This window comes from Canis lupus, chromosome 1 (assembly GCF_011100685.1).
Source record: "Canis lupus familiaris isolate Mischka breed German Shepherd chromosome 1, alternate assembly UU_Cfam_GSD_1.0, whole genome shotgun sequence".
Taxonomy (NCBI): Eukaryota; Metazoa; Chordata; class Mammalia; order Carnivora; family Canidae; genus Canis; species Canis lupus.
This window is the reverse complement of record NC_049222.1, coordinates 6,199,408-6,215,508: the sequence shown is the minus strand read 5'-3', so window position 1 is coordinate 6,215,508 and position 16,101 is coordinate 6,199,408. Positions and strand designations below refer to the sequence as shown.

At 37.4% G+C, this 16,101-nt stretch overlaps 1 protein-coding gene across 11 annotated transcripts in view; it reads right to left on the bottom strand.

The window, feature by feature from the left end:
- Positions 1-16,101, bottom strand: part of NETO1 (neuropilin and tolloid like 1) — a 127,075-nt gene that overhangs the window by 51,222 nt on the left and 59,752 nt on the right. For 9 of the 11 annotated variants that reach the window (XR_005353324.1, XR_005353323.1, XM_038525800.1 and 6 more), the window contains exons 5-6: positions 6,010-6,051; positions 5,768-5,934 (exon numbers count right to left, since the gene is read on the bottom strand). Coding sequence is in view for 8 of the 11 variants with exons in the window: in XM_038525800.1 (XP_038381728.1) it covers positions 5,768-5,934; positions 6,010-6,051 (209 nt within the window). In the remaining 3 variants the exon portion in view is untranslated. Of the gene's footprint in view, positions 1-5,767; positions 5,935-6,009; positions 6,052-16,101 lie in introns of those variants that run through there. The other 2 variants (XM_038525799.1, XR_005353325.1) reach the window with 2 other exon arrangements.

The window sequence follows — 16,101 nt, the reverse complement described above, 5'->3', positions numbered from 1 at the left end:
AAGCATTCCATTATTTTTTTTTCACTTTTTAAAATCATTTAAGACAAGAAATAAAATATGCCAGTGGATATTAGCTTTACTGGGTGCAGAGCGGTTGATGCAAAAGCCAACTATCCTTAGCGAGAAGAATGATCAAGCTTCCCTACACTAGCTTTAGGAAACATCATATGAAAGCCTTCCTTATATTGGGATTGAAATGATATCCGGCCAGCTTAAAGCATGTGCCATAAGATCACCACAGGGGAGAATGCCACATGACATGGGTTTTATTTAAGGCAGAAAACCACAGAAAGCTCTTTAGTCTCTCTGCTGAGAAAAAGGGAAAATGATAAACAGAATCATATATAACTCCAGTAAAATAGTCAGATTACAATCTCCTCTCAGTGAATCATTTTGATGCATTCTTCTTTCTAATCAATCACAAAGAGTTTGAGCTGACAAAATGATTTATTGAACAGGACCAGAGGAGCTTCAGAACACATAAGCAATTTCTGGCAGTATCTGTCTTCCAAATCGCACTAATAGAGCAGAATCCCTTTGGTGTACTTAACGCAAGTAAATTGAGCTAACAATTTACCAAGTAATATATTTACAAACAAACGTTTAATACCAACCTTTCAACCTGGTCCCTCCCCTCATGTCACAATGATATGCAGCAAACAGACATTGTTTGGGGCAATTATTTAAGATTTGCCAGAACAGTTTTCGCCATGAAAATACAAATTAAATGCACAACAGCCCAAGAAACGCTGTCCATGGTTCCAACACTACTCTCCACTTTGATAAATAAAACCACAGTCTAAAAGTGTATAGGACAGGACTTGTGTGCTTGCTGTTTTACCTATGACTGGACATGCCAGGCCTTTAGCCATGATATCCCATGAATTTGGACGGTAACAGCACCCTCTTTATTCGGAGGAGAAAACCAGAACATCATACTCTTTTCTGAAATGTCGTAATGACACACCTTACAAGAAATCCCGATGAGCATACTAAAATGATTTTCTGGCCTACATCAGTGGGGATCAAAATATTTCAAGTCCATCTCCAAAATCTGATCATAAAAACTGAGATTTCAGTTAGATACAAAGTGGAATCACGACATGTTCACTGGTGATTATCTGCTAAAAGTTTCATTTGGTTTACCCAATTTTTATTTTCATTTAGGAGATAATAAAGGCCAACTCAGTCTTTCGAACCCTAAAATTTACCATTGTAAGTGAGTTCAGTTACTACCCTTCATCTGTTGTGTTAGTTTTCTCCTTGCCTCATAACAAGTTCCCAGAAATAGAGCAGCTTTAAACAAGACCCATTTAGTATCTCTGAGTTCTGCAGGATACAAGTAACTGTGGGCTTGACTGTGTTCTCTGCTAAGGGTGTATGAGGCTGAAAACCAACCTGCTTGCATTCTAGGACCAAGGTTCCTGTTTTCTTGATGACCATTTCCCAGGGATCACTTCGATCTCCTAGAAAACATTCTTACTTCCTCTGACTTCCTCTTTTGCCTACAGCCAGAAAAAAGCCAGCTTTGGGAACACCTGGGTGGCTCAGTGGTTGAGCATCTGCCTTTGGCTCCGGTCATGATCCCGGGGTCCTGGGATGAAGTCCCACAACAGGCTCCCCGCAAGGAGCCTGCTTCTCCCTCTGCCTATGTCTCTGCCTCTTTCTCTGTCTCATGAATGAATAAATTAAATCTTAGGGAGGAAGGAAGGAAGGAAGGAAGGAAGGAAGGAAGGAAGGAAGGAAGGAAGGAAGGAAGGAAGGAAGGAAGGAAGGAAGGGAGGAAGGAAAGAAGGAAAGAGAGAAAGAAAGAGAAAGAAAAAGAAAGTCCTTTTAGAAGACTCATGTGATTAGATTAGGCTCACCTGGATAAACGTTTTTAATTAACCCAGAGCCAACTGATTGGTAATCTTAATTGCATCAGCAAAATCCCTTTTGCCAGGTAATTTAACATAATCAGTTATGTGATATTTTATATTCACAGTCCCACTGATTGGGCTGGAAATCTTGGGTGTCATCTTTAAGATTCCACCTACAATTAAGTTCATCATACAATTTACTTTAAAACAACTTCACTATAAGATATTGATCTATGATATTTGTCAAGTTTTCCTCTTTATTTAAAATGCTAATTTGATTCAAAACATTTTGAATCAAGTAACAACACATTAAAAATTAATGTGAAGTTTTAAATGATGGGCAATTACTAAAAGATAGAAATTTATTGTTCCAACACCTTAATCATGAAGTTAATCATCTTCATTTGTGCACTCTTAGAAGTCTTTGACTTATTCCTTTTCCTATCTTAACAAATTTGACAATATCCTTAAATAGTGTGTTTTTGTGACATCACACTGGACTGGGGAATCGGGAGAGAGAAATCTTGCCTTAGCTCTGTGCTAACAAACCAAATATTTGTGCAATCACTTAGCATAGACTCATCAAGGTTTGGTCATGAGAGGAGTTTAATATTATCTATGCCGAAGAATTACCTGACTTTTAAATTATTGTGCAAAATCTCTGCCAAACTTCATTTGCATTCTTCCTATGGACTCTAATTTGATTTTTGGGGAGTTTCATTATTAAAACAAAGACTAAACACTTCTTCATATTGAATCAAAAGCTTTATTTTCCCAGTTTCAAGCATTCAAATAGATCGTAGTACTTGAAACCATGAAGATTAATCCTTATCCTCCTGTTCCTCTGTCATATGACAGTCCTTTAAGTGTCTGAAGATTGCTATGCTACCATGTTCATTTTTCTAGATATACATCAGTTTTTTATTCCATGAGTTTTAACTGAATGACAGATACTTCACTTGGTATTAGGTAAACTGGGACTTATTTATTGGAATTCCATGAATAGTTACCATGATTTGATCATCCAACATTCTTTTCTGTTGGTTCTCTTCTGTACCAGATCCAGGAAAAGACATCACAACACCCTTCCTCTAGAGTCTATGCAAAGGTATCTCTATATTCTATTATTAACTCATCTAAGACTTCATTATTCTGTCTCAGCTTATTGATCTGTTAAATGAGCTAACCAGTATCAGATTTCCAACGTTCTTTCTGGCTCTAGTATGCCAAATTCTAAAAACTCTGTACTAATTACATTCTAATTAAAGGTGATTAACTGTTTTACTATTTTCTACTTGTCAAGTCCGAGAAGCAATATATATACTTGATATAAATTTTAGTAGAACCAAAAAAAAAAAGTTTAATAGAACCCCAGTAAACTATTGAGCACCTGCATTGTGCAAGATGTTTCAATCCCCAGTTATCATTCAAATATTCGCCATGAGCCACTTCAAGTTTAACTTGTGCTTTGATAGTCTATTCTCATAAGTTGCTAGGAACTCCACAAAAATAGAAAGCCCACATAGACAGTCATATCCAGTTCTTGCTTTTCTCCACAGTTATTCAAAGCCACTTCCTATCCTCTAACCTTTAATTTAACAGAGAAAGCCTGTCACAATAGAGTCATCTTTGTCTAGCTCTGCAGGCGGCTTCCCCTTTGGGTCACAGAATGCCAAATTCTCTAACAGACAGGTACACTGGGTATTGTTGCTCTGGAATTGTACAAAAGACAGCCTATTTACAGCTGGAAAAAAAAAAAACGATGTGTGTTTACACTCCCATAAAAACCCTCTCTTCACCACTGTAGTGATAAAGATGCTACTTACAACAATGAGGTGGGGATCAAATGACTTCCAGCTAGAAACATTTTTTTAATCTTTCATTCATAGAGTTTAAGAAAAATGACTAGCACTTGCATGTGAACCCACAGATTACGTAAGAGAGCATAATAAACTGCAATCTAGCTCCTTTATAATCCAGGGAGTGGGTTGGCTTTTATGTCACGAACAGCCTTTGATTTTTTAAAAAAAGGAATACTGTGTATTTCTTGTTAATACAATAAAAGTTTTCAAAGATTTGCAAAGATGCAAAGAGTTCTGCCAGTGGCAAAGCTGCAAGATGGAGAATGGCTCTGAATCTCTGTAGCTGGAAGTCTGGAGAAAGTATGCCACACTGCAAACTGTATGCAGACCCCAGAGACATCTCCATGGGAAAATCAAGTGATGAAAGGCAACCTGTTTCCTGAAATACAAACATCCTCAAAGATGACTCTATTTCACCCCATCTTGAATATTCATCCACCAAATTATCCTCTACTGATCTTGATTATTTCTTTTGCCTATCTACCGTCATAAGCTAGCCTCAACCATGGGGATCATTGCCACATCTCCCTCCTGAGTCTTCTGCTTGTGGTGTGCGCTCCTCTGTCCCTACTTTGCAGGGAAGAACTATTTTTCTGGAATGCAAAACTAATCACATCATTTTCTTGCTTCAACTCCTCCATATATCACTAATGCGATCACAATGAATCCAGGTTCTTTAGCCACCTACAGAGCTCTTTGGCTAAAAGACTCACCATCCACCTCCAAACTTTATTTGCCTCCATGCTTTTATTTGGTCACATTCAATTACTTAATTCCTAAAAAAGCTCACTGTCTTCTGATTTGATGACCCAGATGCTACTCCTTCTACCTAGAGAGCCCTTCCCTAGTCTACCTAACACAATGTTGTTTCTCATTAAGATTCAGTGGACATCCTGGCTGAATTTGATTCCACATTTGTCTTACTTTCGCAGGTGTATGCAGACTTCTCCCTCTCTCTACTACACCTTATGAACATCTTAATGTTCATGTCTCATTCCTTGGATTATTTTGTTACATATTTGTCTAAGACTTAAACTGGAAACATGAAGACAAGGGATAACATGCTTTCTTCATCTCTCCAACATGTTTGAGGATTTACAGAGCCACTAAGTCTACTAATTAAATAATAAACTCTTTCAATCTCAAAAATAGTCAACAACAAACCTAATTAATCAATACTGCTTGATTGAAACTGTATAGCTGAGGAATGACAATAAGGGGAGAGGGATAAGCAAATGAGCAAGACTCCCCACCTATGACAGTGACTGACACAAAATCATCCCCAGTATTTCTTAAAATATCAATAAGAGGATAAATATGGTTGTTCTAAAGAACTAGTTCCAAAGTAGTGGCCTGAGTCTGAATCTGACCCGTAATATATTTAGTTTAATAAGGTAAATTTACAATTTCAAAAATTTATTGCCAGCATTTAAACATCAAGGTGATCAACATAAAATCTAGACCCCTAGATGAGAAGATTGGGAGACTTGGTCATTTTAGACCAGTACTTTTTCATAACAATAATTTTTAAAAAAAAGCTTAATAGGCAGTGAAGTCCTGCTGGCTTCTTTGCATGGGCCAAGCTCTCCTAGGTCCTGTTCACCACTGTCCCCCAGTCTTATCACAAGATATTTTATATGCCAGAGATACATGATTTTGCAAGACCTGGACAATTTCTTCCAAAGATACAATATAGTTTGAAAACTGAGCAAACTACAGATTCTGACAGTGAGGGCATACGTGTAATTATACTTAGACCCATGGCTTACGCATAGCACTTTGATCCATTTTCCAGAAAGAGGGAGTCACAGTAGGGTCTCTTGTCCAGGTGATCAAGTGATATCTTCCAAACACCTTCTCCATATTATTTATGACATCAAAACTTCCTTTGATGAGGCAAGACAAATTGCATTTCAAACCCAAATAAAGTAAAAGCTTCTGATTGCACTCTGAAACCCACTAAGCATGTTCAGTCTGTTCAAAGCAGTGCATGCTCCAGACAGTTCCCAAGCTGACTGTCAAATCTGTTTTCACCTTAAGACTGACCTTGGATCGTGGAGGTGCCCGGATGTACCACTTGCAATCCACGGCCTCGCTCGCAGAGGCTTTGCCTTCCTTCATAATTTGTATAGATTCCACGATTCCTTCAGGACCGCCCATCTCAAACTCACATGCTACATAACGAAATGCCAAACAAACATACAAAAATGGAGCTTGAATAATAAACCAAAAGTATATTCCAGAGCAGAAAACAAAGACCTCTGAACATTATGGAGTATTTTACCAACCTGGTAACGGTTTCAAAACTCCAAGGTCCTTAAAGTCAGGATCTTAAAAATTGAGAAAAAGATAATTAGTCTTATTCTGCATTTATTACTTAAAATGATGGTGAGTACAATACCATTAAATTATTCAGGAAACTGCCAAAAAATATATTAAGAGAAATTAAGTGGATAAATAAAAAACTGATAATGGTAAGACTGAAATGTTAATTTATAAAAAAGAATTATTACCATAGGGTTTTTATCAATACAAAGGAAGCCATTTTTAAAAACCTTCCAATGCCACTCTTCATCTAGTCATCAAATGTAGATATTAACTCCTTATCTCTAAATCCTTAATCGGACACTAAATGTTTTTGTAAAATGTATCCACAGGTAATTCAAGCTTTGTGTAAACTTCTGTCTATGACATATATCATCATTTGATCTGATTTAATGGATTCTGTAGATTGATGAAACACAATTTTCTTTACTGAACTCCCGGAAGTACAACTTTAGGCTGTGAAACTGAGGGCTTCTCTCCCCAGGCAGGATGTACTATCCTGTTTCCATCAGATCTTCTTCCCTAATGTATTATTCCATGCTGGCTTCCAAAGTATTCCCCAGTATTCACTGTGCCCTCTCAACGCCAAGTCCTGCCCTTGGCTTCCCTCTCACCTGCCCCAGGTCCGGGCAGGTGTCCTTCTCTGCTCACATACTTGGGGGAAGTTTGACTTATCATGAGCCTCAGAAGCATCCTAATTATTATAAGCCAAAAATGGTGGGCTTGTTTCCATTTCCTGAAGTTGATTTTGAGTTAGGTATGCAACCAGTGGAATGTTAACAGTGAGCCGGCTGGAAGACTTCTGAGGAAGTTTTCTTCAATAAAAAAAGAGAAACAAAGACTATATAGTTTTCTGGCTCACACTATGGTCTGGTTTGTATGGGGTGTCTTTGGGATCCAGCACAGTGGTCAGCTTATGATGTTGACAGGAGCTAACGTGAGGAGATGCTAATTCTCAAGGCTGAGCAGAATAGAAACCTAGAGAAGGTGAATCCCTATGGACCTCACACAGCATCGTATTCTACTCTGTAGTCACACTTCTTTCTCCCTTTTGCTTTTTGAAACAATGTACATCCTTATAATTTCAGGTATTTTGAATTGGATTTTCTTTTACTTATAAATAAAGGGGATTAATGGCTCTGATTTCTCTTGGAGACACCTGGCACCCAATTTAAAAAGATGACTGTGAAATTTAATTTCTTTTTACTACTAAAGTATTGGCTGTACATTAAAAATCTTATAAAGCTAGAAATATGTTGAGAGACACTGATAAACAAGAGTCTAGGGCTGAAATATGAAAGGGTAGCACTCTCAGGAGACCATTATTTCTGGATATCAAGACTGTGTGTGCATAGATATCTGTGTGTATCCAAGTGCACTTCTTTGTACGGCTGTGTGCTTGGAAACACAAAGCCTGTGGCTGCAGACTGACTGTATCACTGTATTTATTTTCATTACATGTTTTTTTCGAATTTTGTTGAACAGTAATGTGTACTGATACACTGAAATTAAAAGGCCTGGACCAGCCAGGCCCAGTTTAGTTGGGTCAACTATTTAGATGCACTTTATTATAGAACACAATTATAATGTGGTGATACATTTGGGAATCAAGATGCAAATATCCTTGTATAATTATTTTGAAAATAGTCCTTTTACCTTTTGGAAGAAGGAAGGAAGGGAGGTAGGCAGGATGAAAGGAAAGAGGGAAGGAAAGAAAAAGAAAAAGAGAGAAGGAAAGAGGGAAAGAGGGAGATAGAACACCTGTACACAATTTCCATAAAGATGCAGAAATGAGGACAAAATAGTTAATTTGGATCAGGATACCCCCAAGTAGATTTTTTGCCTTCATCTAAGTTAATGTATATTTGGTTATTCTTTTAGAAAAAGTGCATAAAGATATTTTTTAAATTATTTACTTGAGAGGGAAAGAGAACGAGTGTGTGCACAAACATGAAGGTGTAGAGGGAGAGGCAGAGGGAGAGAGCATCTCAAGCAGACATGGTGAGCATGGAGCCTGACATGTGCCTCAATCTCATGACCCTGCGATCACTATCTGAGCTGAAATCAACACTCAGACGCTTAACCCACTGAACCACCCAGGTATCCCTCAAAAAAATGTATATTTAATACTTAACATGTACAATAAAAGGACTATGTTTTGTACAGAATTACTCAAATTGGTTGTCACCATTAAGCAGTTATATTAGTAGTGAAGAGACCTAATATTTTCCCTACTTTATAGCAAGCTTGCCCACTTCAGTTATCCAGATTCTTTATTATTCAGTATATCCTTTTAACTATTTTGCATAATGTTTAATAATAGTTCTTGGTGATTAGGGACACTTGGGTGGCTCAGTGGTTGAGCATCTGCCTTCAGCTCAGGTTGTGATCCTGGGATCCTGGGATCTAGTCCTGCATCAGGCTCCCTATGCCTATGTCTCTGCCTCTCTCTGTGTCTCTCATGAATAAATAAATAACATCTTTAAATAATAATAATAATAATAATAATAATAATAATAATCCTTAGTGATTAGAATGTTTCAAGCCTTGCATGGCTGATCCTTCGATTCTTGTGAAAATGTAGTTGGTATTCCATTTTCTGGTTTGAAGGGTAACATTTGTCATTTTTGCAACTCATGCTAGTCAATGCTGAGAGAAATGCCAATTCTGGGAATTGAAAATTTATTTTTGTCTTTGTATTAATGGTGAGAGTGCTCATGGTTAAGAAAAGGGGGAGGGGGAGGGAGAAAAAAACTTTAGGAAACAATTGTTTCTGTACTTCCATTTGAATTCGCCACCAGGAATATCATAGTCACAATAATCAGTGGACCCTATGATTTGCAAAATAGGCAGAAAAAAAAGCAACACAATAACTTGTTAAAGCAGCCTATACCGAATTTAAGAACACTAAGATTGGTTTTTCTGTTCGGGGGCAATAATAAGAATTACTACGCAGGAGAATGGCGATGCCAGACTTAGGAAGTCACCTCCTGCTCTAGACTCCCCAAAACTGTTCTCCACTAGCACTTCGAATAAACTGTTAAAAATAGAAATCAAATTGTAATATTCACCTGGCTTTTCATTGCCTGTAGAATAAAACTACAGCTCTTTTTAAGAGACTGTCATTCTGTGTATGTTCTTGTCCCTGTGTGTTCTGTGTTCTGCCCCCCGCCCAATGAATCACAGGCTCTCGACTTCACGGTCTCCTCTGAAACACGCCCCCACTCCCTGTTTCTCCAGATGTGAGGCTGCCCACCCCCACCCCCAGCACCCAGGACATCTGTACCGTCTTCCCCACATGTCTTTGCACAGCTGGATCTCAGCTCCTGATGGGGGCACTGTCTTCTCCAAAAGGCCCTTCTGGATGAGCCTCTCCGAAGTAGCACTACCTCTCACTCCCTCTTCTCCTGTCATGGTTTCTTTTATCAAAATTCACTTACTGTTTTACTATCTATTTACTTTCTTATTGGCCATTGAGTCCCACCAGACTTTAAGGAAGCACACTCTACAGGGGACTTTGGTCTGTTGCTCCTCTCTCTCCAGGGCCTAGCATCCCACTGGAATATACAGTGGGTACATCATAGGTATTATTGAATTTAGCATATTTCTCTAGCTACAAAAAATACAATAACCAAGAATTAACTTCAGTTACGTTAAATTACAGAGATTTTAGATTTTTTTTGTGTTCCCAAAAGGTCAAACTATGTTCATGATACCACTAAAATGCTCTTTTCACATTCTCAGTTTCTCAGGAATGTATTGCAGAGTTTCCAGATCCTACATGATATTTGATGACACTATCACTATTGTGGTTACTAAAATATTGGCTTCTGTTTTCAAGAATATTCTAAGGTGGTGGATTTAGGGTATAAATGATGTACCTTTTCACAGATTAATCCAGCCTTTTCTCAACAATGTTATTGGACATTTATTGGCTCACTTCAATTTTCCCTGCTATAATCTCTGTAACCACACTTTTGTCCAAGACACTGCTACTATGAAATCTAGAATTATGTCTTGAACTTACAGGGAAGCACAACTAGAATTTAGGACATTTTCTGTCTTATTTTATAATTACATATACATATATAAAATATTTTACTTTTTTCTAATTTTAAAAATTCTACCTAAATGTATATTATGAAATTCAATTTCCTCTGAAATAATAGAAATATATCTGTAATATTTCTTCCTGTGCAGGGGAGGCATTTGTCGGAGATGAAGGAGACTCAAAGGCTCACTTTCTCCATCACCCTTACACGGTCTAGGTCTAAATCTGGAGAAAAGGATAACACTAATATTCCAAGGAGGTCTCTCTTACTCATCATGAAAAGGAGAAATTTACTCCAAATACAACAGAAAGGCTGTATGTAAAAAATGAAAATATGAAAAAAGCAATCATTCCAAAAAAAAAAAAGCAATCATTCCTTCAGTTTTATAGATATTAATACTTTGTTTTCTTGTGATTTAGGCAAACAAATATTTTCTAGTGATTTCACTGTGATGGATCGATTGCAAAGATATTTTAAGATAAATAATTGTTTAAAAAAGTATTGGATATTTCAAATGTAGACATAATTAGCTCCTTAGAAGCTAAAATCTCTTACTATACTTTTGAAACTAAAAATGCTAAAGTCACTGAGGCATCTTATGAAACAAGTTATTATCCTGCTTTGGCTGGAGAAGCACACACAAGAGATGACAGCCTAACAAAACAACGAACTAATGCACGGCTGCCATTCAAGAGTATCTACAGGATGAATAGTCAGGAAAAAAAAGGGCGGTGGGGGGGGGGGGCGGGATTCTGCTGCTTTTCAACCATATAGTAACTTGCTTACTTGCTGATTTAAAGTTCTAGCTTTAAACAAGAAGAAGGAGTTAATATCTTGTCTACAGAATTTTACTTTTCTATAACAGATGTACAGAGATTATTGAATTTGCTTCTTTTGCTTGAGTTCATCCAGTGTCAGCATGAACCAATCACCAAAGACCTTTTTCTAAGTAAAATGCTCAGCAACAAATGTGAGCAATGCTGAAATACTCAAATTTTTGGAGAACTTTTGAATGTTATGAGTTATGCTGGAACATCTGTGTTGACATTTGCATTGACGGTGCAAAAGCAACGGTAAATAAACTGCTGATGCCTTAGCACGATTCAAGACAATGGCACCAGACCATGGCCATCGGTATTCATTGTATAATTCATCCCCATGCATTTGTGAGGATAAAGAACTATTTTATTTTAAAAAGTCTCCTGGATGAAAAATTGCTGCTTTTTTAAAATCTAAAATTTTGAGTACATGTCTTTTCTGCAGAATGAACACTGTGAATCTGTTGACTTTAAAGAAAACAACTGACAATATTTGCTGCCAATGATAAAATTCAAGCTTCAAGTAAAGAAAACCATATCCATCCCTGTGTATCTGACAGCTATTCAATATTTAGAGCATTTTTAAATGTGATTGTTGATTAAATGAACCAGGATGATTTTTGATGTTCAACGATGAAATGGGTCAACATGGAAGATCGCCTAACAGTGATCCAAGAACTGTCAAAGAGTAATGCATAACATTAAAAAGTCATGCATGGGTAAAAAAAGCCATAGGTAGATGTTAATGAGCAGAAGAGAAAAACTTCACTGATAAAATTTCACATTCCTCACTGCAACTAATTTTTAAGAAACTATGACTTTGGGACGCCTGGGTGGCTCAGCAGTTGAGCGTCTGCCCTGGACTCCCTCCTGGAGACCCAGGATCGAGTCCCATATTGGGCTCCCCACACAAAGGCTGGTTCTCCCTCTGCCTATGTCTCTGCCTCTCTCTCTCTCTCTCTCTCTCTCTCTCTGTGTGTGTGTCTCTCATGAATAAATAAATAGAATCTTTAAAAAAAAAACACTTTTTTAGGTTTGAGGTAGTATCCATCTGAAAAGGCTATGGAAAATACTCTTCCCTTTTTCAACTATGTATCTCTATGAGGCAGAATTTTCTTCATTTACTTCATAAAAATACATTGTAACACATTTAATGAAGAAGATGTGAGAATCTAGTTATCTTCTAATAAGCCAAACATTGAATAGATTTCTAAAAATGTAAAAGAGTGTGATTCTTCTATTCCTTTAATATTTATAAATTAATATTTTAATATCAATCATGCCTTTAAAATATGTTTTTAGGTTAACACATAATTAATTTATTAGTATAATTTTTCTATTTATTAACAACTACTTAAAATGTTGCTGGCTTGAATGTCTAATACAATAAGTATTGATTAATATAGCCATATAAGTGAAGCACTTTGAGGTCTTCAATATTTCCTAAGGCAGGACAAAATATTGCAGAATTTCCACCTTAGCCAGCCCCACCTTTGTATCATAGATAAATATCTTCTTCCAACAAAATTCAAAGTTGCAGTTTATTAATTCAGGACTGTGCAGTGCATTAGTTTCATTTTCAAAAATTTTCAATGCTAGGCATACTGTTAATTGACTTTTAGTAAATTAATGTTTATCTGATCAGACAATAACTGAATCAAATCGGAGGCATCTTCGTTTTACAAATGAACAAAATGGAGGCTCAATTACTTTAGAAAAATGCGACTTGTTTTGACCTAAAACCTAAACAGCTTTATAGCTAACCTTAAAACATTGAACTGATCATTAAATATATCTGAAACTTATTTTCAATCAAAACTGTTGTTGGTCTAGGCTTTTTACAGCTCACATATGCCATTATATCACAAAACACAGTGGTATTCCTTGAACAACAGTTGATAGGAAAACATAATTGCCTGACCTGGCCATGTAACCATAACTACAAAACCCTCTGATTATAAAACTCAACCTCAATACATGGATATGTTTGCAAGGCACAGCTCAACTACCCGTCAGGCTAGTCTTAAAGAATGTTAATATCTCCCTCAAACTTCCACAATCTCACACATCCTGAATCATGCTATTAGCTACATAATGTCTTCACCTCTCTTGTCCATTTATTTTGGAAAGTCCTGTAATATCTGTGGGCATATTTTTATTCAGTTAGCTCTTGCATGGAAACTAACTGCCATTCCCATGGCCACGTCGCTGTCTCCATTCTTCTCTCCTCACCTGTAATCCACCTCAACGTTGGCTCCCTGCTTCCTACTAAGATTGAAAACCACTGATCAGTTAACTGAACTTAAGAGGCCATTTTAAAAAATAATTGCAACAAATCCTGACAGCATAGTACTGAAATAGCTTGCATCATCATATTATCTGATTTATTCACTCTTGTCTAGAAGCAACATTGCTCTAACATAAAATTCATAGTATAATATTTTAAACCTTTTTAGGGGAACTGTTATCTATAAGCATAAGATTGGCAATTACAGCTTCACATAGAGTTTCTCTTTCTCAGGGTTTTAAATTTGGCATCGAGTTTACATATCATGACTTCTGGTTTCACATAAAATTGACTCATATATGGATTTTAGAAATCAAAACTTAAAGAATTTGAAGGAAGTTGGCAAACCCTTTAAAATATTATTGATATTTGCATGGCTTGTACAGATGTTCCGTTCCCTTGTTTTATTTATTTGGCTGTAATATAAAAAGTTTTCTCAAGATGCTCATATTCACATGTTTAAATAAACTGAAGAAGCATAATTCTTTCTTATAAAACATATGCAAACAATCTGGATTTTGCTTGTGCTCACATTAAACAGGCTTTTACAGTGTTTGTTTTTGATAGACAGTCACAAGACAATGGTATTATTCTATAGAGAAAATAGGCATTTACCATTCAGAATAAAGAGAAAATTTGTGGAAAGAAAGGAAGAAAAAATCATCAGAAGACCAAGAGTGTTAAAGACAATTTTTAAAAAGCCTAGATAGTCCGAGACACCTAGGTGGCTCAGTGGTTGCGCCTCTGTCTTCAGTTCAGGGCGTGATCCCAGGGTCCAGGATCAAGTTCCACATTGGGCTCCTTGCAGGGAGCCTCACTTCTCCCTCTGCCTGTGTCTCTGCCTCTCTCTCTCTCTCTCTCTCTCTCTGTATCTCTCATGAATAAATAAATAAAATCTTTTTTTTATAAAGTCTACATAGTCCAAAGTTGGATTTTAGTGTTTACATATTGAATGCAAAGAAAACCAGGGAAGTTCTTAATTGATTATTAGCAACTCCCTGCCTCCTGCACACTTCTCTCAGAAGCCCTTATTCATTCATCCAGTGAAACACATCCTAAATAATAGGAATCCTCAGATAAACAAGTCCATCTTTTGAACCATCTTTTTTTCATAGAACTGGTTTAGTAAGACATTTCTTGCTGGCACAGCTGGAATGCCAACCCTGTCAACGAATGGACATTTCCAATGCTCTCTTCTTCCCCTCAACAACTTCACATACACTGCTTTCCCAACATCCAGCAATGTTTACCTATATACACAAGGGAAACATGCTTCCAGTTATAGAATGAATAAGTCACAGGAATAAAAGGCACTGCATTGGGGATAGAGTGAATGAGATCGTAATAACATTGTGTGGTGACAGAGGGTAGCAACACTGAAGGTAAGCATAGCATAGTGTGTACAGAAGTTGAGTCCAATAGTGTACCCATAAAACTAATGTAGCTTTGTGTGTCAACTACACTCAAATAAAAGAATTTTTTTTGAAGTGTTATTTCATAGAAATCAGGGAGAGGCAAAACTGACCATAAAAAGTTTCATCGATCGGGATCCCTGGGTGGCGCAGCGGTTTGGCGCCTGCCTTTGGCCCAGGGCGCGATCCTGGAGACCCGGGATCGAATCCCACGTCGGGCTCCTGGTGCATGGAGCCTGCTTCTCCCTCTGCCTATGTCTCTGCCTCTCTCTCTCTCTCTCTCTCTCTCTCTCTCTCTGTGTGACTATCATAAATAAATAAAAATTAAAAAAAAAGTTTCATCGATCAAAGAAAGACAATTATCATATGACCTCTCTCATATGTGGAATTTAAGAAACAAAACAGAGGATCATGGGGGAAGGGAGGGAAAAATTAAACAAGATAAAATTAGAGAGGGAGACAAACCATAAGAGACTCTTAATCCCAGGAAACAAACTGAGGGTTGCTGGAGGAGAAGGGAGTGAGGGGATGGGGTTAACTAGGTGATGGACATTAAAGAGGGTATGTGATATGCTGAGCACTGGGTATTTTATAAGATTGCTGAATCACTGACCCTTACCTCTGAAACCAATAATACATTATATGTTAATTAACTTAATTTAAACTTTAAAAACTCTTAAAAAAATAGAATAGAGCAAATATCATGGCATGTAGTATGGGGCTTGCATCTGAGGTTTCATACCTAGAAGAGAGAGAGAATGACATCATGAGGGTGAAATGAGAGTCTGGACCTCAGCCAGCAAGTGTGGCACTCAGCTACATAGGTGCTCCCCACACTGACATGCCAATTGAAAGTGGGGCTGGCACCTCAAGTTGTGTGTATGTGTACATGCATGTGTGTGTGCATGCGCACACGTGTGCGAGAGCATGCTCGGGGTTGGCATTATTCTCACATCAACTTCTTTTTACTCCACTGTGTCACTGTTGCTAAACAAACTGTCATTGAAAATGCAAAACAGATACAAGAAAAAGTTATGTTTTCCTAATTTTATTTAAAAATATAAGTGCAAATATCACAAGGAAGCTTTGTACCTTACAGCTAACTAACTATACTATGGACATAATAAAGCTGTACAAGCCACGCAAATGTAGCTTCAAGACAACATCTTTCATGCTTCCAGTGGATTTGATGAGCCTTAGCCGGTTCTAAATAGAGCTGGAATGGCCCCTAATTGGAGATTGTGGGGGCGTCCTCTGTTGGTGCCCTTGGCAAGGACACTAGAGTTTTTATGCCAGGCACTAGCAGTGCACATGGGGAAGTGGAGCCATGATGGGATTGGAAAAAATGAGCAAATGCAAAATGCCAAGTTTTGTTCCTACCAGTAGGCTGTTGTGGATGCATATGTGATGCATCTCTTGATAAATCCTGGAAATGCACATGGAATAATCTGAAGAGGATGCATTTCTGCCCACCTGGATGAAGAGT